The 23264-nt window shown below is 39.7% G+C and overlaps 1 protein-coding gene across 1 annotated transcript in view; it reads left to right on the top strand.

Moving 5' to 3' along the window:
* Positions 1 to 23264, top strand: part of TPH2 (tryptophan hydroxylase 2) — a 51585-nt gene that overhangs the window by 10521 nt on the left and 17800 nt on the right. Inside the window, exons 6-8 of the mRNA XM_057429472.1 lie at positions 2432 to 2628; positions 4425 to 4560; positions 10028 to 10154. Of these exons, the coding sequence (XP_057285455.1) occupies positions 2432 to 2628; positions 4425 to 4560; positions 10028 to 10154 (460 nt within the window). The remainder of the gene's footprint in view (positions 1 to 2431; positions 2629 to 4424; positions 4561 to 10027; positions 10155 to 23264) is intronic.

The raw sequence follows: 23264 nt of genomic DNA, 5'->3' as shown, positions 1-23264 counted from the left end.
GTTTAAGAGGGAATTCATATTATGAGTTGATAGCTCATGACCATGGCAAAATGGAAAGACCCTGTTTTAATAAGGGGAAATAAAAATTCAGGATGGCTTGGCTTGTGGAGTCAGCCACAAGAAAACTGGCTATGCAGGCTGGCCATTTATGTGATTTACTGAAATGTTTGAGTGCAAGGTGGGTCTTGCTTGCTGAAATAAGAGGGCAAGAACAATGAGCTTTGCAGAGCTGAGTGAGAAAGGTATAGGTCCTCCCTCAAGTCTGGCTGCCTTGATCCTTTAGATAAAGAAAGCAATGCCATGATCAGCTAGAAATAAGATCAGCTCTCCTAGGCATAAATCCTATTAAGGAATTAATGTTCAGTGAACCTTACTTCAGTACTAGTGAATTAATTGAAACAATAACTAAGTTATAAACCTTTTAGTGAGCAGGGACCAAGCTTCAGATCCTTGGTTGTGTTATACCTCTCTAGTGGCAGGCTAAATAAAAACCTGAGTTTTTCACCTGGTACACACACTTCTTCCTCCTTGCTGGGCCAGCGCTGACCTGTACTGGCAGCATCCACAGTAGAGGTCAGGTATGAAAAAAAGTGACAAGGCTACTGAACAGTATTCTGGCAACCTCAGGTGGATGGAGCAGTAACCTGCTTGTATCTGTCATGTATGGTACAATTTAGAATAGCTGTTATGTTTTCCGTGAGCTGAAAGGCAGCTTAAGGCTGATAAAGTGTAAAGGTGAAGACAGATACTAGACCTGAAGGACTCACTCCTGCTGCAGAATGGGCGCAGACCCAGTACAGCTTCAGCTGATGAGAAATGCTTCACTGAATGTGTTGCAATTCCTGTCATGTCTGCAAAAGAGTGGCTGAAGGGGAACTAGCGGGTGTATTGTATGTTCAGTGAGTCCTTAACAAGAATGAGTACCTCATACAAAGTAGCCTTTGACTGACAGATAACTGCTGTGGATCGAAATTCTTTGATACAGCGAAAGGCAAGGGGATTAAATGGGAAGTTTTCAATAAAGATGAGAGAGCAGCCACAGTAAGCGTGGGGCAGATGAGCCTCTCTTGTGCACGTAGGGACTGCATAGCAGCAATCACCATATGACATGAGGGCTCATTCCTTGTTACCTTGTACAATGGAGATAGGCAACACTATGAACTGGTCAACAGCCAAGATGGAAAGTTCACCCCCAGCAGAAGCCCAGCACTGCAGTTCCGCTACGGCAGGATTCCCCATGCCCAGTACACCCGTTCAGCTACTGTCCGTGGTACTGGAGAAGCTGCAGCACTGGGCTGGGAGCACCCATGTCGCCAGCCCTGTACAGGGGAGTGGGAGATAGGGACTGATGGGGAGGAGGAGGATCCTCTGAATCCCTTTGCCAATGTGTAGTACATTACAGTGCAGGAAAAGAAGATACTTGCAGAGAAGGCAGATTGTACAGGTTACATGCTATAACATGAATTTTAAATCCAGAGAAAGATTATAAAGTGTATTCTAGGGAGACCTGATAATGTGAGATGATGGCCCATGACCATGGCATGGGAAATTCCTTGCAGCTAAATACAAGGTAGTGTAAATTGGAAGGATCCCTTCATACCCTTCACACTATCAGTTTTGAATTAGCTATAACCACTCAAGGCAAATCCTGGATATCAGAGGCAGGCTTACAGGTACTCTGGAAGGCTTTTCTGTACATCTATAGAAGGGCGAAGAGGCAGGGGAATGGTGCAGAAGAAAGGAAAAAGTAGTTAAAGGAGAGATGTATTTAGAGGCTTAGTTACACCTAGGATAGGCTGTTGGCTCTGAGGTGAGCTTCCTCATGGTGTCATCCTGCATGAATTTGGTGTTCCAAACATATCTGCATATGTAAGCAACCATCTAAACAATAAATATATGTATTTCAGCTGGATCCACACATTTCTAAACATCCATGTAACTGCCTGATCTTCACTTTGTAAAATGCTAGGTAATGATGCCATGTGAATAGTAAGTATTTTAAAGAATGCATAGTAAGTGCAGTCTGCTGATGGTCTTACTGAATCTACAAATTAGACTAAATAAGGATCTTCAGCTAACCACTTGCTAAGGCATCAGTGACAATAAACGGAGAAATATTACTCTGGTATAGGAACATGGCGTATAAGAAATCCATCTTTCTACTATGATATATATGAAGATTAATAGTTTCATTGCTTAGTAAGAAATACGATTCTTAAGAAATGAATGCAATATGTACAACGTAACATAAATAAGAAAGTCTAAGATAAAAGCATCTAGCTGTAATTTCAAAATAGTTTTTAATAGTTTTAAAAGTTTGTGTCTTCCTTTATTTATTTAAATAATGATTTTTACAGAAATTTTGCCATCCTCAGTCTGTCCAGAATCTGGTTGTATTCAGATGTATTCTGCATTATTTTGTTTTTTACAGTGGTCAGCCCATTCCCAGAGTGGAGTACACAGCTGAAGAAATTAAAACATGGGGGGTGGTATTTAGGGAACTTAGTAAACTCTATCCTACCCATGCTTGTCATGAGTATTTGAAAAACTTTCCCCTGCTGACTAAGTACTGTGGATACAGAGAGGATAACGTGCCTCAGCTGCAAGATGTTTCTGTTTTTCTTAAGGGTAAGTTCCATATTTGGTTTGTCAATATGTAAATAGAGTTCCATGAAAATACTCTTTTTTTGTTAGATACAAAGCACATGGCATGAAAAGACTCTCTGCATTGTCAGTGGACTTTAGTTTAGCCAGAAGTATCATTCTGGTTTTGACATTCTCCATGGCAGAAAGTTTGTTGAGTCAAAACAGTTGTGTTTGTGTATTTGCAAGTAGGAATTTGAGTTAAAAAGCTGAAGATGTATCATGTAATGTTATTACTTGATGTTCCTCTCTTCACAGAGAGAAAAGTCACTCACTACAATGAAAAGAAAGAGCAGAGTTAGCTCTGCTTTTCTGATTGTACCACAGGGTGGGAGTTCTGATAACTGCAAGTGGGCATCCCCCTAAATATCCAGGCAGGTAAAAGAGGGAATAAAATGACAAGGTAATTGAATTTAAAGAGGAGAGCAGGTTTGGAGGACAGGAGGCTTCCTGAGTGCTCAATACCTAAAGTCATATTTATATATTGAAAAAAATCAATGTGACTGCATAGGTGATCTGGTACCTCTCTTTAATGTTATTTTTAAAGTGACCAGTATATTACATATTTAAGTTTGAAAATACTCTTATTTTTCATCTGTAATGGAAATTTATCCCATATGGAAGAAGTGGCAGACATGAACCTGCTATTCTTAGCAGGAGAGGAAAAGCCACTAAAGAGTTAATTTAAGATTTTAATTTCTCCTCAAGGATCTTTCAGATACACATGCTTGTTCCTTAATCCTCTTGCTCAGGAGCTTCAGGAGCTCCAGAAGTAAAATATGGTAAAGATGGGTGTTTGGAAAAAAATATTATGTGTTGTTAAATGTTATGAGAGGAATTAGCAATGCATTTTGCCCCAGATATGTGTTGAAAATCTTTAGCTAAGAGAAATACAGAATTTGTAATGAAAGGCTTCCTTTCTTCATCCATAATTTCTGTTTGTGAACACCTGCATCTGGTAGTAACTGTCTCATCACTCTTAGAGTTTGGCTATGTCCTTCTGGGTGTCTCATGTATTGTATTACGGTCTCTAAGGAATGATGCTAAAGTGTATGGTTTCTTTCTCCCTAACTAGAAACTCAAACCCTCACACTCCTTCAGAAACAGGTTTTCAGGCTAAATACAGCAATAGTAGTGTCTATTAAAAAACTGGAACATCCTCCTGTAAACACTTGGAAAGAATAAAGAATGAATTTGGGAGAGAATTGTGCTTTTCAAAGTCACTGAGTGAAATTATTTCCCACTGGGACCAATCTGACAAAGAAACACTTCGTTAAATATTTAAATGAGGATCTCAACTGAGAAAGCCAGTATTTTACTGTCACAAACCATAATTTATCTGTAAAAATAAGAACAGATTTAATTTAATCCTGCTCTGTTCTGTTAGTTTTTAATGTATGTTACAGAAGACATCTTCTGTTTTCAAAATTTCTCTCCCATTTGGTACCAGACATAAAAATCTATGATTTGAGAACATCACTTATGGTACCCTACCATCTTTTCTAGATGAATGTATTCAGACCCACTTTGAAATACCTCAAACTGTTTTCATTAAACGTACGCTATCAATGCAAGGTAGTTCTCCTATATAATAGGTGAAAATTATGTGTGGTGATCTTCAGCCATGATTCTCCATGTCATGCTTCTGGTACAATAATTGACAACATATCACTACCTGTCCTCAGAAACTGATACAATGATATATATATATATATATATATATATATATATATATATATATATATATATAATGTGGTATTTTATTATCTCCTTCACTTCAGAAAGGTCTGGCTTCACAGTGAGACCAGTTGCTGGATACTTGTCTCCCCGAGATTTTTTAGCTGGCTTAGCATATAGAGTTTTTCACTGTACTCAGTACATACGACATGGCTCGGATCCTCTCTACACCCCGGAACCGTAAGTTGCTACATTTGCTTTAGTTTTGAGAAAATATGCTCACTAGATTCTTAAACGACCTAACTGAATTTGTCAAGACTGAAAACAGGAACCTTCCTTCAAGTGTAAAAATCTACTTACACCATGGATGACAAAACCTTTTACGTTGGTGAGCCAGAATTTTATTCAGGGGCTTCTTTTGGACTTTTTGCAAGGCTCTTAAATGACTGGGTTGTTTATATGGTGGGTAAAAAAATTCTATCTGGATTATATTTCATTGAAAAATGGAGTTTTGAACTAAGCATTTTGAACAAGTATCTAAAATTTTATTCTCTGGTGGACAGCTAAGGAAAGAAGTTGGGGAAAGAAAACCCTGAATCAACTGAAAAAAAATGTTTTCAGAATTACGATTTGGTTTTCTTACGTCCCCATTTATCTTTCTTTGGGTCAGACTCCACAGCTGACCTTCATTTATCTCCAGTAACACAACACAAGCAAGTCATGAGGCATTAGTCTCTCAGCCAGGGAGGATATTAGCTATAAAGCCTGTTATAGGGGACATGTTAGAAATAAGAGGCTTTCATGGGACAGCATTGCAGCTTTTCTAAAACAGAATATTGTGAGTTTGGATGAAATATTTCAGCATTTGGTCTCTTGTTGAAAAGTAGGGGGAAAAAAGATCAAAGCGATTGTAGTTCTTGTCGTGTTTTATATATGGTGTGCTCTGTACAGTAATAACAGAACAATACATGTCAGTCAGATAATATGGAAGTAGTTTTACCAAAGTCATACGCTGATCTTTTAACCACAAGGAATGACATTTTCGCAGTGAGTCAGTCATCAGGTGGTTAGCATGAAATTGTAGCTGTTGTTTAGTCAGCTTGGACTACTTGAGTGTATTTTTTTTTTTGCCCAAATTTACACAAAGGATTCATACATATATATTCAGCTCCAGCCTTGCAAACATTTGGATGCATGCCTAATTTTGATTTCATGAATAGACTGCCAAAACCATGGAGTGATATTTTTGGATGTGAAAGGATTAATGAAACCGCGTATTAAGCAGGAACTAAAAATGCTCTAACATTATTCTGGCAGGAGTCACCAGGTGGTGCTGTTATACACTTATCTACTTTTTTCCTCAGCATGTGAACTGGGCAAAGTATTTGCTGAAGTGCTGTGAGGTTAGTTTTGTGTGTGTGTTTTCCTTTTGGGAAAGAGGTGGTAATCCCTGAAGAAATTAATTCATTTCTGTAACCTCTGTAATTATAATTTATAATTTGTAATTATAATTTTAATCTCTTAAATCTGTGGGCAAATTGCTGCAGTGTAAAAGAAGGGTTTTCATATATGATGCTGGACCTCTTCTGATCTATCTGAAATATCTCTAGATATTAAAAAAAGAAATTTGGAAGTACCAGATTTTGCACCCATGATTTCCTCTCCTGTGGGAAGCCAGTGTCTCAGATCACAGCACCTGCCAATATTCAGTAAAAGAAGGATGACATTTATTAACTTAATGCAAACTAGAAGATCATTTTAATCTATTGATAGGGGATTTAGGTACATAACTCCAACAGGAACAAAGGAAGGAACATCTTCCAGGAATCAATTAAGTGTGTCTGTGCTTTTCTTGATGTTCTCTGGTTCATTGATTTGTATATTTGAGACCCCTGTACTTTTCAGGAGGATGCTGCTTACATTCACAATTATGCAGTGTGTTACAGCTGATCCTTAATAGTAATGGCAGCTGCTTTTTTTGTAACCTTTCTGGTCATGGTGCCTGCAAAGTCACTGTGTAGTAATAATAGTTCAGTTTTTGGGCTGAACTTAAAAATCCAGGTTATAGTCTTAGCACCTTTAAATTTAAACTGACAGAGGACTGAAGCTGTCATTTTCTAATGCTGTTACTCTCGTTTTGCAGACCTGTTTCTTCACATAAATTCAATAGTGTGTACTGACTATTAGGAACTCCATAGAAAAATTCTGAAAATACCTTTTTAAATGTGTTTTTCTTTTTATATGTATAGTTAGAGCATATAGTAAGTGTTATCAGAAATACAGAGTGAAATCCCGTTTTTTTTTTTTTTTAAATCAATGGCAAAACTAAATTGACTTGAGAGGGGACAGCTCTTTGTCTCTGCAGTAGCTGCAATGCCCTGAGATCTGCTGGTTGATATACGGGGCCATAACGAGATTTGCTGCAGGTTCCTGGCTTGGTGAATGTTGCATTTCAATGACATAAATCTGGTAAAAAGACTCCCTTTGACTTCAGTGGGCTTTCCATCAGATTTAACACCCAGGCTATAGAGCTAGATACAAATTAGAGAGTTCATTTGGTTTGATCTGTATCACTACTATATGCATTTTAGAACATTTCTTTCTGAGTTTCATTATGTTTCTACTACATTCACAGAGCTATATAGATTTCCTCTGCTCTGCTAACTAATTTACTCCAAGAAAAATCTTTTGCTGTGAAAAGTGCATTACAAAAATCTTATTTTCTCTGAGCAATGTGTGTGAATAAATTAAAGGAACTTAATTATTTTCTGAACAAAACAAAACAAAAGAATCAAGCTTTGGTAGTTAAATGAAGAATTATATTGTTTAGGCTATCTATAAAGGGCCAGGCTGGCAGGGACATCTAAGAGACTCCAGTGACAATACTGAATGGTAGTTGATGGTTCTGCCTGGAAGATTTTGCTTTGTTGTTTTTTTTTTATTGTTGGTCTTTTTTTTTTTTTGTTCATATGATTTTTGTTTCAAGCTCCCCTCTTTATAACTGCATATTAAAAATACTGTTTTGCATAGTTTTAATGGAAGAATCTGCAGGCTAAAGGCATGAGACAAATAACTTCTGCCTCCTCATCCTCCTCCCCTTGTCAGGAGAGACAAGTTAAAGGGGCTAGGCTTTGTCTGTTCTCATTTTGTTTGCAAGGGTAGAAGTGACACAAAGAGCCTGTGTCCCAGTTCAGAACAAGGAATAACACGTCTTTGCTTATTTGTTTCTGGGAGTTGTGGCTTTAGCACAGGAAAACAGAGATGTAGACACTCACGCAGGTACCAATAGTAGTGATGCTGCTGTAGAAGCCTTACCCAAAGCCAGGAATTTGAAGCCAGTTCCAGTATATCTTTGCTCTTGTTATTTGAACTACTGATACGAAGTTAAATACATGTGGTCTGATGCAGTGCAGCATAGGTGAAATACTCAGGAATCAATGTTGATTTCATCAGTGAAGATGAGAAATGAGAATTGGAGTTTGAGCGCTGGACTTCCAGAGAATGGGCTTTGTCGCCCATTTCTGTGTTGGAAGGTGATGGTTGGAGGAGTCAGGTTCCTCCAGTGAATTGTTTGGTTCTGGGAATTCTCTGGGTATATCTATCAGACTACAGACTCATTTTTACTGCTGTCCTTTGCATTGTTAGCAAGCTAAAGCTTGCAGGAGATGACAGAAGAAATTGTTATGTCTGGAACTGGAGGAATTTAAGAAAGGTTATTAACCATTGATGATTATCTGTTCAAGCGATGCAAACCATCTCCTGAACAAAGAGACAGATATCATGCAGAGGCAGTCAATTTTTCAAGTCTGAGCTCCAGTGAGGAAAGGAGTATTATTTAACCTATGGGTCTTGTGGTAGGCTACTTTGATCATCTCACAAGACTCAGAGCATCACCAAAGGGATGTGGAGATCATAAAAGAAAAGCCTTCTTACCATCTGCTTTTGGAGAAATTGGGAATTTCCAGGGCTCTGAAAGGACATGCAATGGTGTAGAAACAAGGGAAGAAAGATTACTTTCAGGACAAGCTTTATCAGGCAGTAGAAAACAAATGCAAACAATTTTCCTTATGTAAGTATGATGTCTGATACCATTCCTGCCCACCTGTACATATCAAACATGTTTTATGGGTGCTGACTAAAAATACTGGCACACAGCAAATTTGAGCACTCAGCCCATATTGCTACAACTGGATCTGTAGTCAGTGTTCATGGATCATGTTTGTTTTATCATGCCAAAAGTACTTTTTGTTTTATCAGGAGCAAGATTATCTATTCACCTCCCTTGCTTCTTTGGGAAATACCTGTGTCTAGGAAGGAAGAGAAATGAAACTTGGTAATTTCTCTGTACCAGTGAATGAATTATCTGTATATGAAATTGGCTTAAACTTTTCATGTACAGCTTCAGAATGGTGCTTGTCTCACCAAAAGGTGTGAATGTAACATGAGCAAATGTTGCTAAGCGTCTGTCAGTGAGGCCGTCTGGGCTGAGAAGAGAAGCTTCTATGTCTCCCTTCAGTACTGAAACTCTATTTGATAAGCTTTTGGTGAAGCAACCTAGGAATGCCAAAAATGCTAATCTTCATTTGCATGCATTGAGAAACTAACTACTACTATCTACCTAGACACAGTTGCTGCAGCCTTCTTGGTGAAGAATAATGAGTAAGGAGACTTTAAATAATACAGTGTTGTTTTTCTGTTCATGATTTATCTGAAGTGTCAGGTTTTCTGTCTTTCCAAACAAAAATAGTTTATAAAAGACAAATTGGATGATTTTGGATAGAAAGCAGAAAACTTGATGTTTTCTCCCTGCCTTTAAAGCATTTGTTTACAGCTTAAGAAAAAGAAAAAAAGATAAAAAAGAAATGTCTTTGAAGAGGCAAAAGCAAAGGAAATGTCAGATCTGATTTTTAAAGTGAACTTTACTACCAGGTCCATTATTTTCTTAGCACAAATGCACCAAAACTTTCAGAATTGTTTGAGAGCTTTTATAGATGATGCATGTGCACTTCTGTTAGGCTGGTTGGCAGTTTTTTGTACACTTATATCTGCACTTTGTCATGGCTAAAATGCACTTACAGGTGTGGACAGCAGTTCTTTCTGAAATGATTTGGCTTCTCTGCTTTTTCTGAAACCTACTTGGTGAAAAGTGGATCAAGTTACAAAAGTACCCAGTAACTGTAGAAGGAACTCAGGACTAAACAAGAAATCAAGCACACAGAAACCACTGTAAATATTACCCTGAATTTATAGTGGCAAGTGGCAAAATATTTGGTTGTGAAGTTGTACCCACATGCAAAAAGAGGAATGGGGAAGAGGAAGAGGGAATGTGTTGGATTTGAACTTGATGCACATGGAAAGAAATGCTGAAAACCGTACTTGTGAGACATCTGGCTTTCCTTTGGGCAGTTCAGTCTTTATGGTACTAAGCCTGGAAGACAGCAGTGATTAGGCCCTTCCATTCAATCTAGAAATGATGGGGAAGTCACAGAACAGGTGGGGTTAAATGATGTATAATCTACTTAATAGAAGCAAACATGGATATTTCTATGGAACCATGCACAGGGAAGAGCAATTACACTGTAAAAAAAGTGCTTCATGGTAAGACTTTTAAAGTAGAGGTCATATAAAATGGCTTACGTTTAATTAATTATGGAATGATTGTGGCATTAATTTCTGTAATGATCTCTTCTACTTTTCATGCCTTTAGGGATACATGCCATGAACTCTTGGGACACGTGCCTCTACTTGCTGATCCCAAGTTTGCGCAGTTTTCACAAGAGATAGGACTTGCTTCACTGGGAGCATCTGATGAAGATGTTCAGAAATTAGCCACTGTGAGTCAAAATCTTTTTATGGCATGCTCTCTCATCTATCCTCTTTGGTTGATTAAGTGATGTGCATTATCTCATTAGAGCTTGACTGCATTTTCAGGTTGCAGATGACTATGATGTGACAGTCACAGAGTTTTAGGTATTTTTCCATTGATTTTAGTAAGAGCAAAGCTGAACGCACTCGTCTTCAGGTTGTCAGTTTTATGTTTTACATTAAATAACCACCAATTTTCAGGGCTGAATGAGATGGATTTTCATGAAATTACAGAATGGTTTAGGGAAGGGACCTTAAAGATCTTCCAATTCCAACCTCCTTGCCATTAGACCAGGCTGCTCAAAGCCCCATCCAACTTGGCCTTGAATGCTGCCAGGGGTGGGTCAGCCACAGCTTCTCTGGACAGCCTCTTTCAGTGTCTCACCACCCTCACAAAGAAGAACTTCTTCCAAATACCTATCTAAATATACCTTCTTTCAGTTTAAAGCCATTACTCCTTGTCCTGTCCCTACAAGCCCTTTTAAAATGTTCCTTCCCAGGTTTCTTGTAGGCCCCCTTTAGGTTGAACTTACAAGGTTTGCACTGGCCCACCTCTTGAGCCTGTCCAGGTCCCTCTGGATGGCATCCCCCCACTCCAGCATGTTGACTGCACCACACAACTTGGTGTCATCAGTAGTCTTGCTGAGAATGCACTCAATCCTGCTGTCTGTGTCAGCAACAAAGATTTTAAACAGCATTGGTTCCAATACCGGCCTCCGAAGAATGCCACTTATCTCCACTTGCACATTGAGCTGTTTGGCTACCTAAAGATGCTGAAAACAAGTAAGCAAGGTAATTTTGAAAATAAAACTACATTTTGGTGTGTGCTCTCATGTCTACACTGTTAGCTCCTCCACAGGTGGTCACTTTGGCTCTTACCACTGCTATTTCTACTCACTGTTCTGATTTGCAGTTGTTCAGTGTATTGTAGTGTATGATGGATTTTGAGATGATGTTGCATCCTTGCTATTGCTCCTGTTGGAGAATATATAGTTACTAACTCAAGGCTGTGCAGCAGTAGATCTAGACTGAGGTCAAGTGCCTCAGCTAGTGGCTGTTAGATGGATTCTGTATTGCGTCAAATGAGGCACATGCCAGTAAACAGTGTGAACTGGAAGATGTGGTGTGTTAAAGATGTTAGATGTTAGATGGCCTGTGTGTTAAGCACTCTCAGGTTGCACTGAAGTGCCCTGTCAAGTTGCCGGGACTCTCAGCTCCTGCCTACCTGTCAGCCCTGTTGTATTGCCATTTCCAAATAACTCATATGCAGCCCTTTGCATGATGACGTAGGTTAGTGATCCTGGTCTATACCACTGGCTCAGTTTAGTTCTTTTAATTTATGTATGCTTCCTTTTGTGGATCCTGTTAAAACTGATGCTGCAAATAATTTAATGAACTATATTGTATTAAAAAACAGATGCATATTGAAATATTTTTGTGTCATGAAAAATTTTGTGAGATCCAGTAGAAGAATTGGCTACTTAAAAACTTACCTAGCATACTAGTGCTTTTCTGTGCAAGAAATGCTGTGGGGATTTAAAGGGTTGGAGGTAACTTGGACACAGTTTGAAGGTGGATTCAAACTGTAATGGTTTTGATGCACTGGTTTAGCAGTGGCTTAGAGTCCCATCGGCTGAAAAAGGCATTTGTACCCATTTGTTTGATTTTAATCCTGCAGCCCTCTAGAAAAAGGCTAGTAAATTTGTTTAAGCAACCATGCTCACTCCTTAGTTAGACAGGCTCAGTGTCTTGGTCACAGCCAGTTCCTCTCATATGCTTCAGGGTGTGTTCCTTGGTTTTCTAATGGATGTTGACTGAGAATAAACTGTTGTTTGTATGGAGGAATCATGAAGGTTGTGTGTCTGCAGATTTGCTAGGAAGGGACTTAGTAGGAAGCAGATCTACCTTGTCACAACCTGCAGCCTCAAGAGACACTAGCTAACTGGCTGTCCCTGGAGGTACTTTGAGGAAAACAGTATCTCCAAGTCTTTTACCCCAAAATAACCTTGGATGACATGGGCCTATTGCAGAAGACAATGTTGGAACTGGTCTCTGTATGGAGAGATATTAATATAGTGACCTCTGAATAAAATATAAATACTTTTGCTCCTCCCTGTCAAAGAAGTTCCGAGTTATGACTGACTCTGTTCCCAGTTACAATGCTGTCATCTGAATAATGAGCTGCTCCTGAATCACAAAGGCAAAAAGAAGACAGCTGAATCACTTTCCCTTATCAGACTGAGAATCTGATATCTGAGTCAAAGTTGATTCCTTCTCCCATGCTGGAAATAGCTCTTTCAGGTGGAATAGACATTTAGAGAATTAAGGTAACCCAGGTGGTGTTATTTTTCATAGAAGCACAATGTGGGCCTGTACTGTCCTGGGGCAGGTGCTTGACAAATACAGAGATGTTACTTGCCCTAAAATTTGCAATGTAAACAGTCAATTTGAGAGCAAGTAGAAAGAACATCTCTCAGCAGTGAGGGTGAGGAGGCCAAGAAATTCATTCAGCTGGGCACCAAATATCACCCGAGCTGCTGTTAACTGACTTTTGCAACATTTGGTCCCATTTGCGTCCTAGATAAAAAACAGAGACGTAGCAAGCTGAGAAATGCCAGCCAAGATCTGAACACAGAAAAGCAGTGCAGGTTCCAGTGAGGCAACTTCAAAGTAAATAGAGAAACAAATGAACAGAGAGAGAACATGCATATTAATGAGCTCGAAGCAGTATGTGCAAAGCAAGCTTGCCATTAGCATGACCTGTTTCAAAAGACAGTGACATTAACAGCTGAGCCATTACATGGAGGACAGTCGCTTTAGGAAGAGAGGAAAACACCTCTTAGGAATTTGGGCCAGAAAGGGAAGAATTATTACAGGTGATTTTGTTATCTTTTGCTCCATTCTGCTTTCAAAAGTCACCGAGTATCAGCTTTTATAGATCTGCTCTTTATGCCCCATTAGTACTGAGGTGCAAAGGAAACGTGCTGGTTTTGTCCCTGTAGAGGTGACACAGTGGATGTAGAGCAAGCTGGAGGCTGGTCCCTGGGCAGACTAGGAGTGTTCAGTAAATTGCAATTAATCACATCTGTGCTGAAGGCAGGGTTTAAAAGGGAGAGCATTGCAGGGACTGATGTTGGCTAGCTAGAGGGAGAAGGATGGCTGCAGGGTAAGATGGTTGACTAGAAAGGATGCAAGCTCCCCTCATCCTCTTGTTTGAGTCTGGTAGTCAGATGGGGACAAGGAGAAAGAAATTGGTTTTGCTCCTTTTAAAACTTACTTAATCATTCTTGTCATGTGAGGGGAGTATTGAAAGAGCCAAAAGACTAGCTTTGCAGTGTTTTTTAGAGAGATGCCATTTCCTTTACAATGTTTTAGAAGAGTAAGAAAGAGAGAAAGCACAAAAACAAGTGACTGAGAGGTATGTTACTGAAACAAAACAAAATATTTGCACAACCCATGCTTTTGTTTGTAGTATAGTATGATGGGGTTACTAGTTAAAGAAATACAATATTAGCCATGCATGTCTTAGTGCTAATTATCATCATCACTAATGTCTTGTGGTACTCTGTGTGACTTTCTAAAACCACTTTCGAGTTGATTTTTCAAGCATGACTGGTCTTTCTTCTCTGACATAGTACAAAAAGAAACAAAGGCTGTCTTTTCTGCTTATGTATCAAACCATAAGCTGTAGAGAGGACTTGACATGCGGTGTTTCAACTAATTTATGTAATATATCATTTCCAACATATTTAACAACATGTAACATAAGGTTTTGTCAGGAAAATTGTACAAAAAATACATCTTGGTTTACACTTCAGTATTACCTTGTAATTTGCAGACTTGGGAGCCAAAGTAGCTGTCTTTGTAAAGCTGCAATGAAATGATTCCCAGCTCCCGCTGAGTTCAGTACAGTCCAGGTTTGGAATGTGGTATGCATAGGATGTGTTTGTGTCTATGAAATTCAGTGGGGCACATTAACTGGTGGTGATTCAGAAAAGAAGTTAGCAGAGTGTCTTTGTATGCAGTTTATCACCAAATCTTACCACTAGGAATTTGGTAATTAGGGCCTAATTAGTTGCACTAAGTTTTTTTCCAAATTGTTTCTTAATGGAAGTTAGGTTGAAACCTTCAGTTCTCTAGAACTGTAAAATTGTCATTGTTTCATCTTTCTCGATAATATTTGTTCTGGTATTTTAATAGCATGGGACAGTAGAAATCAAGAAATTTCTCCTGGTTTTGCTGTCCTTTATGTGGAAAACTACAATAGAGAATTGCTTCTGAATTAGAAGGAATTGTAGAAGATCTTGTAAATGCATTTCAATCCTGTTAGGAATCTAAATGTTTTACCTTGCCCAGATGATGACTGAGGCCAGTGCTTTATTTCTAAAGCTGACTTTAATTGATCTGTGTAAGTATCCAAGCAAAATATTTTAAAGATATATGCTGGGATAAAAACAATGTTTAGAGCTGCCTTCCTGGGAGAAGCCAGCAGTAATTCCCGTGAGTTTACTTGCCTGTCTTCCCTCAGGATCTATGTTATCTGGTCTTGTTGGCTTCCTTCTAGTTCTTCTCCCACACTGAACAACTGGCACATAATTCAGGACAATTACACATTGTGTTTGCTGAGAGGAAAACCAGAATGGAAGAAATAGGAGCATTGCAGATGAAGACTGAGTTGTATTTAGTAACTTAGGCTAGATGCAGCATTTGTAGTCTCACTAGGCAGAACAGACTGTTGCAGTCTCTCATCTTCACAAACAACAGGTTAGATTTCCCAGAAGGGCTCTTTGATAGTGCTAGGCCATAAGTACAGCTTGTGAACTGGATTGCTGTCTCCCCCCATGAATGAACAAATGAAGCCGAGACGAAAACTATGAAAATATTTGAGATTTTGAACATTCCCACTGTGCCTCTGAAAAACCAAGATTGCTTGCATGTTTCTTGTTTATAGTGATAGGCAGTGAACTAACCACTGTTGTAAGTCTGTGATCAGCTCCCCTGCTGAAGTTATTCTGCCATATGAAAATAATTATATAGTGGCCAGCTGAAACCTGGTATTATAATCCAAGAGCTATGGCAGTCACTGAGCATACTGAAGTTTAACATTCAAATCTGCTCAGTCTTTTTACTGTATCTCAATCGCATGCCAAAATTGTGTGATGAATGTGCGAGTGAGCACAGTGAGTACCTTAAGTCCAGTGGTGACATAATGGAGTTTCTTGCTGCTGAAACCTTGTGGCTTTCTTATTCAGTACAAAGTCATACAGGCCTGTTTGAATCAGGAGAGAAGCATAATTTACTGATGGATTACTTTCCTTTGATTGGTGAGATGTTGCTGGCCACACTGACTGCTGCTCTAAAAGCATTCCCTAATTCGTGGGTTTGCTCTGTGTAATGTTCTAAAGGAATTAATGACAGGTAATGATCTCCATTTTTAAAGGGTTTCAGCAATACTTTCTGATGAAGTAGCTGAACCACTGATGTCAAGTCCTTCCTACAGTATGCATAATCAAAGAGGTGAGCAGAAAAGATAGTATGTATATCACAGGGCAAGACTAAAGGCAAAAAAACCTCACAGATTCCAGGGATCAATATTTAATATTTTAGAATACTGCAGTGTTTCCCTGCAGAGCATTTTCACAGTCATCATGTCAGCAATTCATGGCACAAGAACAAAACCTCAGCAGCAACAAAACCTCACTAGCTTTGTAGCTCAAAACCAGAAGGCTCTGTACTACATAAAAATAAGCTGGCATTCCAGAGGAGTTACTACAAGGAGAATTTGAAGAGTTCTGTTGCTGAAATGAGAGCAAATGCTCAATGTTTTTTTTCAGGAATTGTGACAGTTTGTTGAGGCCTTTGTTCTGGCTTTGGAGTGAAGTCTGGATCTGCCAGAATTGCTGTGCTGGTCAGGCCACATGCAGTCATAAATATCTGCTTAGGAGGGATGCAAGAACAGGATGAGGATATACGATTATTTTTAAATGTTTCACAGATTTCCGACCACTCAAAAACTTAGGGAGCTCTTGAGCCAAATGTGGTTTCTACATATTTAATTATCCTGACTGGATTTCTATCCAGAGACAGCTGTTATCTTTGAAGACACGTGCATTTTTAGTACCTATTTTGACAAAGAGCTCTGTGGCTCAACTATTCAATGTCTGGTGAACTACCTATTTCTGTGGTTTTAACCTGATTCCTATTGGCTTTTTTGTATTGGAAGAGAGAATGATTTAATAATCCCTGCATGCTTTCCCTACACCGTTACGACTTTACAGAACTGTTTAATTTTCTCCCTTAGTTGTCTCCTTTTCTAGTTTGAATCATTTGTTTAGTTATTTATTATGTGGAAGATGCTTTGTAACTTTGAGCATGTTACTCCTTCCCTGAACCCTTTCCAGCTAGAATTGGAAAAGAATGTGAGGGAGTGTCTCAGTCATCAGGCAGGAGAGGGGGGTAAATGAGCAGCTTGAACCCTAATCCATGTTGGTTAAGAGCAGCATTGTGGAGTTCAACCAGTTTTGGATGTACTTGCTATAGAAATGGGAGCCTTTTGCATGGCAGGAGGAGTGGATCTGGTGGTGTAGATCTAACGCTATTTGCTGCTTAGAGATGGGAGAAATGGGCTGGGCTGCATGCAGGGGGGAAGTAGGATTCAGTGGATCCATCTTCATCAGTCAGCACTATTATTCAAGGATATGAGTCCCTGCAGTTTCTGATCAGCAGAAGTACAAAGGGGTGATTCTGCTGCTGCAAATTCTGTGATGGTGTAAGTGAAGTAATTTGGTGGAGAAATTGTGTGTCAGCAACTGCATTGAAGGTGGGGAGCTGGACTGCTGATGTTGGAATTGTGGTGGTTTTTTTTTTCTTTCTTTGTAGAGGGTGATATAAAATACTGGTTTGTAAAACATTTTTAAACATTCTGCTTTAACTCATTTTTGGGCTACATAGGTCAACGCAGGACGTGTTAGGTCTGAAAATGAAACGTCTTGTGCTTTGTACTGTGTTACTCAAGGTTAAGATGGTGATGCACCATGAGGGTGCCCAGTTGATCAAGTCAGTGACCTGCTTCTTGAGAGGATCTCGGGATCTCCCTAAAAGACAAAATTTTGCACTCATAAGTAACTAGAAATAGTGCTGCTCTGTAACATGCTTGTATGTTTGTATGCTTGGGCCCAACCCTGAAATGAGGAAGCTAGATGCAAGGGAGAACTAATTTGACTTAATTGAGAGGAGAGAAGGAATTAGAAATTTCACTGTAGAAATAATATGACTCCTTTTAGACAGGATGCAATTTATGAAGATCAAGCCCTAAGCAGTTAGAATCACTGAAGAAAAAGCCTCTAATAAAATAACAAATTAGAGCCAGGCACTAGATTTGCTTTTATTTCTTGTAGCATTATGTTTCCAGAAGTGGTTAGATCATAATCTGTGAGGTTACTGAACTGCAAATGCAAATTTACATACACACAGTAATACATTTTGACATATAGGTTAACAAGAGAATGGTGCAAATTTCACACAGCACTGCCTTGCTAATTATGTTGGTTTATTTTCAGGAGCAACTTCATTTTCATTAAGAAATTGCAGATTCTGCAATAGTAATCTTTGCTGGTAGTTCAGTAGATCACACTCTGAACATTTGCTCTGCTACAACAGTAATGAAAATGAGCATCAAAAAAAAGCTCGGGAAGGATTTGTGGAATTTGAGAGTGTACACAAATGGCAAGCATCAGCCATTTTGGTATTGGATCCTGTTGAAATAGGTTGAGAAGTGGGTGGAAGGAGTCTGTGAATTTTAGAATCATAGTTAGTATTGGAAAGGACCTTAAGATCATCTAGTTCCAACCCCCCTGCCATGGGCAGGGACACTTCCCACTAGACCAGGTTGCTCAAGGCTCTGTCCAACCTGGCCTTGAACACTGCTAGGGATGGGGCATTTACCACTTCTTTGAGCAACCTGTTCCAGTGCCTCACCACACTCACAGTAAAGAACTTCTTTCTTATACCTAACCAAAATCTCCCCTTTTTAAGTCTGAATCCATTACTCCTTGTCCTGTCACTCCAGTCCCTGATGAAGGGTCCCTCTCTGGCATCCTTGTAGGCCCCCTTCTGATATTGGAAGGCTGCTATGAGGTCTCCACACAGCACTATTTTGATAGGGTTTTTTGCATATTTGTTTTCTCTTTTGACCTAAAGTAGGAAATGTATTAGCAAAAAGGCGTAAAGTGTCTCTTATAGAACATATGTAACAGGGACAAAAGAAAGGACCCAGCATAAGCTTCCAGTTATCCTGAGTTCAGCAGTAGCAGTCATTTTTCTCCTTAGTAGCTGGTACATTGCTGTGTTTTTTACTCTCAGCCTGAGAACAATGCTGATAACATCAATGTTTTTAGTTGCTGCTCAGTAATGTTTAGTCTGACTGTTGTGGTTTAAACCCAGTCAGGTAACTTGTTCACTCACTCCCAGTGAGTGGTGCCGAGCTGACAACAATCAAGGTCCGTGTCCGTCTCCCCCCCTCCCTGCACCGGGGCTCTCCCCTTCCCCGCTCCCGGAGGAACGGGGAGGAGGATCGAGAGAGTGCAACTCCTACGGGTTGAGACAAGAACAGTCCAGCAACAAATCACCACCGCTACTATCAGCTAAAACAATGATGAGGGAAAATAACAAGGGAAGAGAATATGATACCACCAGCCAAGAAAACGAGTTCCACCCGGAAGCCCCTGTCCTTCCGGGTAACTCCCAGTTACCCCCACCCCGGGCATGACGTGCTGTGGTATGGAATACCTCCCCGGCTAGCCCGGGTCAGGCGCCCCGTCTTTGCTTCCTCACAGCCTCCCCTCTTCCCTGGCAGAGCATGAGCCTCACAGAGTCCTTGGTCAGGGTAAACATCACTTAGCAACAACCGAAAACATCGGCTTCACCAACACTGTTCTCAAGCTAGAAGTCAAAACACAGCACTGCACCAGTTAACACAAAGGAAAAACATGACTGCTACTGCTGAACCCAGGACACTGACCAAGGACTTTCTGAGCCTCATGCTCTGACAGGGAGGAGGGGAAGCCGGAAGGAAGCAGAGACAGGACACCTGACCCAAACTAGCCAAAGAGGTATTCCATACCACAGCACGTCATGCCCACTGTATAAACTGAGGGCAGTTACTCGAAAGGGCTGGGTCACTGCTTGTGTCAGGCTGGGTGTCAGTCGGCGGCTGGTGAGCGGTTGTATTCTCTTCCCTTGTTATTTCCCTATCATTATTATTATTGGTGGTAGCAGCAGTGGTTTGTGTTATACCTTAGTTACTGGACTGCTCTTATCTAAGCCTGTGGGAGTTACATTCTTTTGATTCTCCTCCCCATCCCTCTGGGAGCCAGGGGAGGAAAAGGGGGGAAGTGAGCAAGCAGCTGCGTGGCTCTGGGTTGCCGGCTGGGCTAAAACCACAACACCAGTGAGCAACAATAGCACAAGCATATTGGGTAACAACTACAGAAGTAATAGGAATAAAGGTTTAAGTAAAGAAAATGGGGGTGGGGGGTGGGGGGGAAGTTCAGGAGAAGTTTGGAATATATTGCTAGTGCTAGTTCCTGAGTGCCCCAGTGCTTTCACTGATACGTTGAAGGATAGAGATAATCCTAGGCTCTATGTAGATACCATTCATACTAACACTACTACACTTAGTTTTCTTTGGTCATAGCACATATATGTGAAACTCACTGCTAAAATGCATTCTTGTACAGTCCAGAACTGCGGAGCTCTCATGATGCTAAAGCTTTATTTATGTACTATAGAACATCCCATACTATGTTAAGAAGTATTCTCAGAGGAATATATAGGTGTTGAAACAAACTAACAAAGTAAATTTTATAATTTGCTCCTTTTTTTAATTGTGTTTGTTTACCTACTTCTGTATGATTCTGTAACACAGAGTGGTAATTATTTGAGTCATTTGCGCAAGTTGTGGAGGTCCTTCATCAGCATCACACAGGTATATGGGGAAGTGAAGGAGTTTAGCATGTGGCAACTCATTTCAGCCATGTCTAGGTCTTACTTAGGACTGAGGAAATGTCTGTGCTGTGTGTGCACAGCTGAAGAAATTGGCTTTATCCATGCTTTACATGGAGCCAGAGCAGCTGAAGAATGCTGTGCAAAACCAGCTTTGGTGGCTGCAGGTAGGGGCTCTCTTGGGAGCAGCTTCCTGAATGCAGATGCCCAGTTATCTGGCTGGAACCTGCAGTGCTGTTAGGGTGGGCCAGCTCTAGGTTCCCCTTGCTCACGGATGTGCCACACTACACAGTACAACCATGGCTGCATCCCTGCACACCTAGCCCTCCCTTTGGGGGTCTGTGGGCCCATCAGGAGAAGAAAGCCAGGAGATTCTGCTTTCAGGCAGAATCCAAAGCAATTATGTGTAATGAAGAAAGTCCTTGAATCATGCACTTACCTTTTTATTGTGTGGAATATTTCAGTAAATAATTTTGCTTACAGAAGGGACATTCATACATGTAGCTACTATGCATAAGCCAAATACCATCTTACGGAAAGAGTCTTAAAATTCATGTCTGTACAAAGCTGAAAAGATACTAAATATTCACAACTATGCACTAAACTGCATTGTTTTAAATACTGGTTTAGGGACTGAGTGTACCACATGTGTACAGTTTAATTCTCTGATCCAGCTTGTTCCTGGGTATTTTCTTTGTATGCACGGATAAAAGTATGGAAATAAGACAAAATATGCTTGGTATCCATGAAGAGCTATATATGCCTAGGGCTTAATTACTTAATGCTGCAGCTTTGGAAGTGGTTCTTGTGCCTGTTGTCATCTTTCTATCAAATTGCATCAAAGTGCTTGATGGAATATGGTCCCATAAATTTTTAATAGTGATATTTTTGGTGTGATCTACCATAATGATTTTGTAAGTATAGCTGAATTATCTATTTATAGGTCCAAGCCTGATGCTAAACATGACCAAGGGGAGGTTTGCCATTGCTTTCAATGAGTTTAGGTCTGTGGGCAAAATACTACCTTAATTTCCATGTATACAGCATCCAAAAGGTCAGTAGAATTGCTGTAAAATCAATGTTAATAATTTACTTGGCAAAACTTGTTATTTTGGAATATGGGTTTCTTCAGGGGAAGAATTGACTCCAGAGGACACATGACTTTGCAGTTTTGTCTCTTCCTCTGTCCAAACCAAGCTCATGTGGTACAGCATGCAATAAATTTTATTAACTACTTCTTAGAGCTGGGAGTCCTTCTGATGTTATTGTATAAAAGTTCTTTTTATTTGTTGACAATTTAGAAAGGAAAGCAAGTGCTCGGCCCGAGAGCACTGTTGAAGCCAAAGAGGGGCCTTGTGTCCATTAATTTTGATTGTTTTTGTTTGATTCTAGCTGTGACTGAAGTTGTTGCAGTGTGAGGTGGGGACAGCATCAAGGTGACAGTGCCATTTCAGGCACACTTTGAACAAGTCCCCCACTCCCTTAATCTGTTTCTTAGATTCACGCTTACTTTGGGATTTTGCTTTTGCATCAGACAAAGCATTAGTTTTGGCAAGATAACCTTGTTTCATTTAGCATCGGTATGCTTTATATTTTCTGTAAGTTGTAAGAACTTTCTATAGATCATCATAGTGTCATTGATAAAGATGGTGTCTACTAATAGTGCTGAGTAGAACAGTTTGAATTCAGAGCTTTTTCAAGACATGATGAAAAGAGTGGGTATTCCCAGATTATCTTTTTTTCCCCCCATAAAACACTTTACTCTTTTTTCTAGTGGTTTTTCTCCCTCCTTTGAATCAGTAGACTGTAATTGTTACAGTTACAGAGTTTGACTATAGAAAATGTCTAAATATATATTTGGCAATACATTTTAAACTTCTAGAATGTAAACACCATTATAAGATAATTTTAATATTGAATAAACCCATTAGATTATGAGCAGATACATATTGCATATCTGCAATGAATTTAGGACCTATATGAGTACAGAGATCTTACATATCAGTTCAAGGTCACTAGTGACCATTTCAGAGTGATCTTCATGTCTTTACTTCTAGACCACAGTCTTGGACTCGGTTCAGTGAAGAGCTGTGATCTCTGCTCACAAGTACTTGCTCAGTATAACTTTTTTCTAACTTGCTGTATACCAGTTCATGTGATTTGCTTTGTGGTTACAGGCTTCTGTCAGGTAACTCAGTGGTGACTCAGTTGATTACTCTGTGGTTACTATAGATTCATTTTACGTGCCCTCACTGCTGAAAATTGGAGCGCTACAAGGAGATACTCAGCTACTTGAAAAGGATTCTGTTTGGGGCCATGAAAACATTTTCAATTTGGATATATTTTTAGTATCAAAATTAATAGATACTTAAAATTCCCAGAGCTACTTTTCTTCTTTGATCTGCCTGTCAGCTTGACAGGAATAGAACTTACACTTTTGTGTCGATGCCTACTACCTTTTTTGGGGGGGTTTGTGCAAAGCAGGCTAAGCAAATGCATTAAGAGCCATAAAGGGGACTCCCTTTGCATTTGTGTGACTAAACAAACATTGAGTTTAAATGCAGTGTTGCTGTTGGAAACTGTGATGTTTGAAAGCAAGTTTTATCTATTAAATCAATATTCAGTACATAGAAAATTAACTACTTGCATCTGTCTTAAATGTTTAGAAAATTAGTGTGGATGCTGTTATTTTTGGAATGAGCTACCCTTTTTGCTCCTCAAAAATAAATTTGAAATGGATATGACTGTAAAGAAATAGTTCATTTTTTCCTTGAAATAAGAATTTTGTAACTTCAGTTCCAGTTGTCCCTGTCTCTTCAATGTGTTTCTGCCCCCGAATTTCAGGTCTTGCAAAAGTTCTGAGATCCTTCAAGCCCCAGGAGGCTGCTCCACTTTCTGAAGATGTGACTTCCTCCATTAGCAGATACATTAGGACTTTTGCTGCTGATCATGGACACAAGAACCTCATGTCCCTCATCAGCTAAAATGTCATGGGAGGCTCAGTGGCTCTTCTGCACCATTCCTCGCAGTGCAATTGCCATATGCAGTAATTGGCTTGACAATTACAGGGGGACACA

The sequence above is a fragment of the Pezoporus wallicus genome, unplaced genomic scaffold (assembly GCF_028554395.1).
Source record: "Pezoporus wallicus isolate ANWC-B61680 ecotype Strahan unplaced genomic scaffold, APGP_CSIRO_Pwel_v1 contig_5069, whole genome shotgun sequence".
Lineage (NCBI taxonomy): Eukaryota > Metazoa > Chordata > Aves > Psittaciformes > Psittacidae > Pezoporus > Pezoporus wallicus.
Note: the sequence above shows the minus strand (reverse complement) of the source record. Positions and strands in the feature narration are given on the sequence as shown.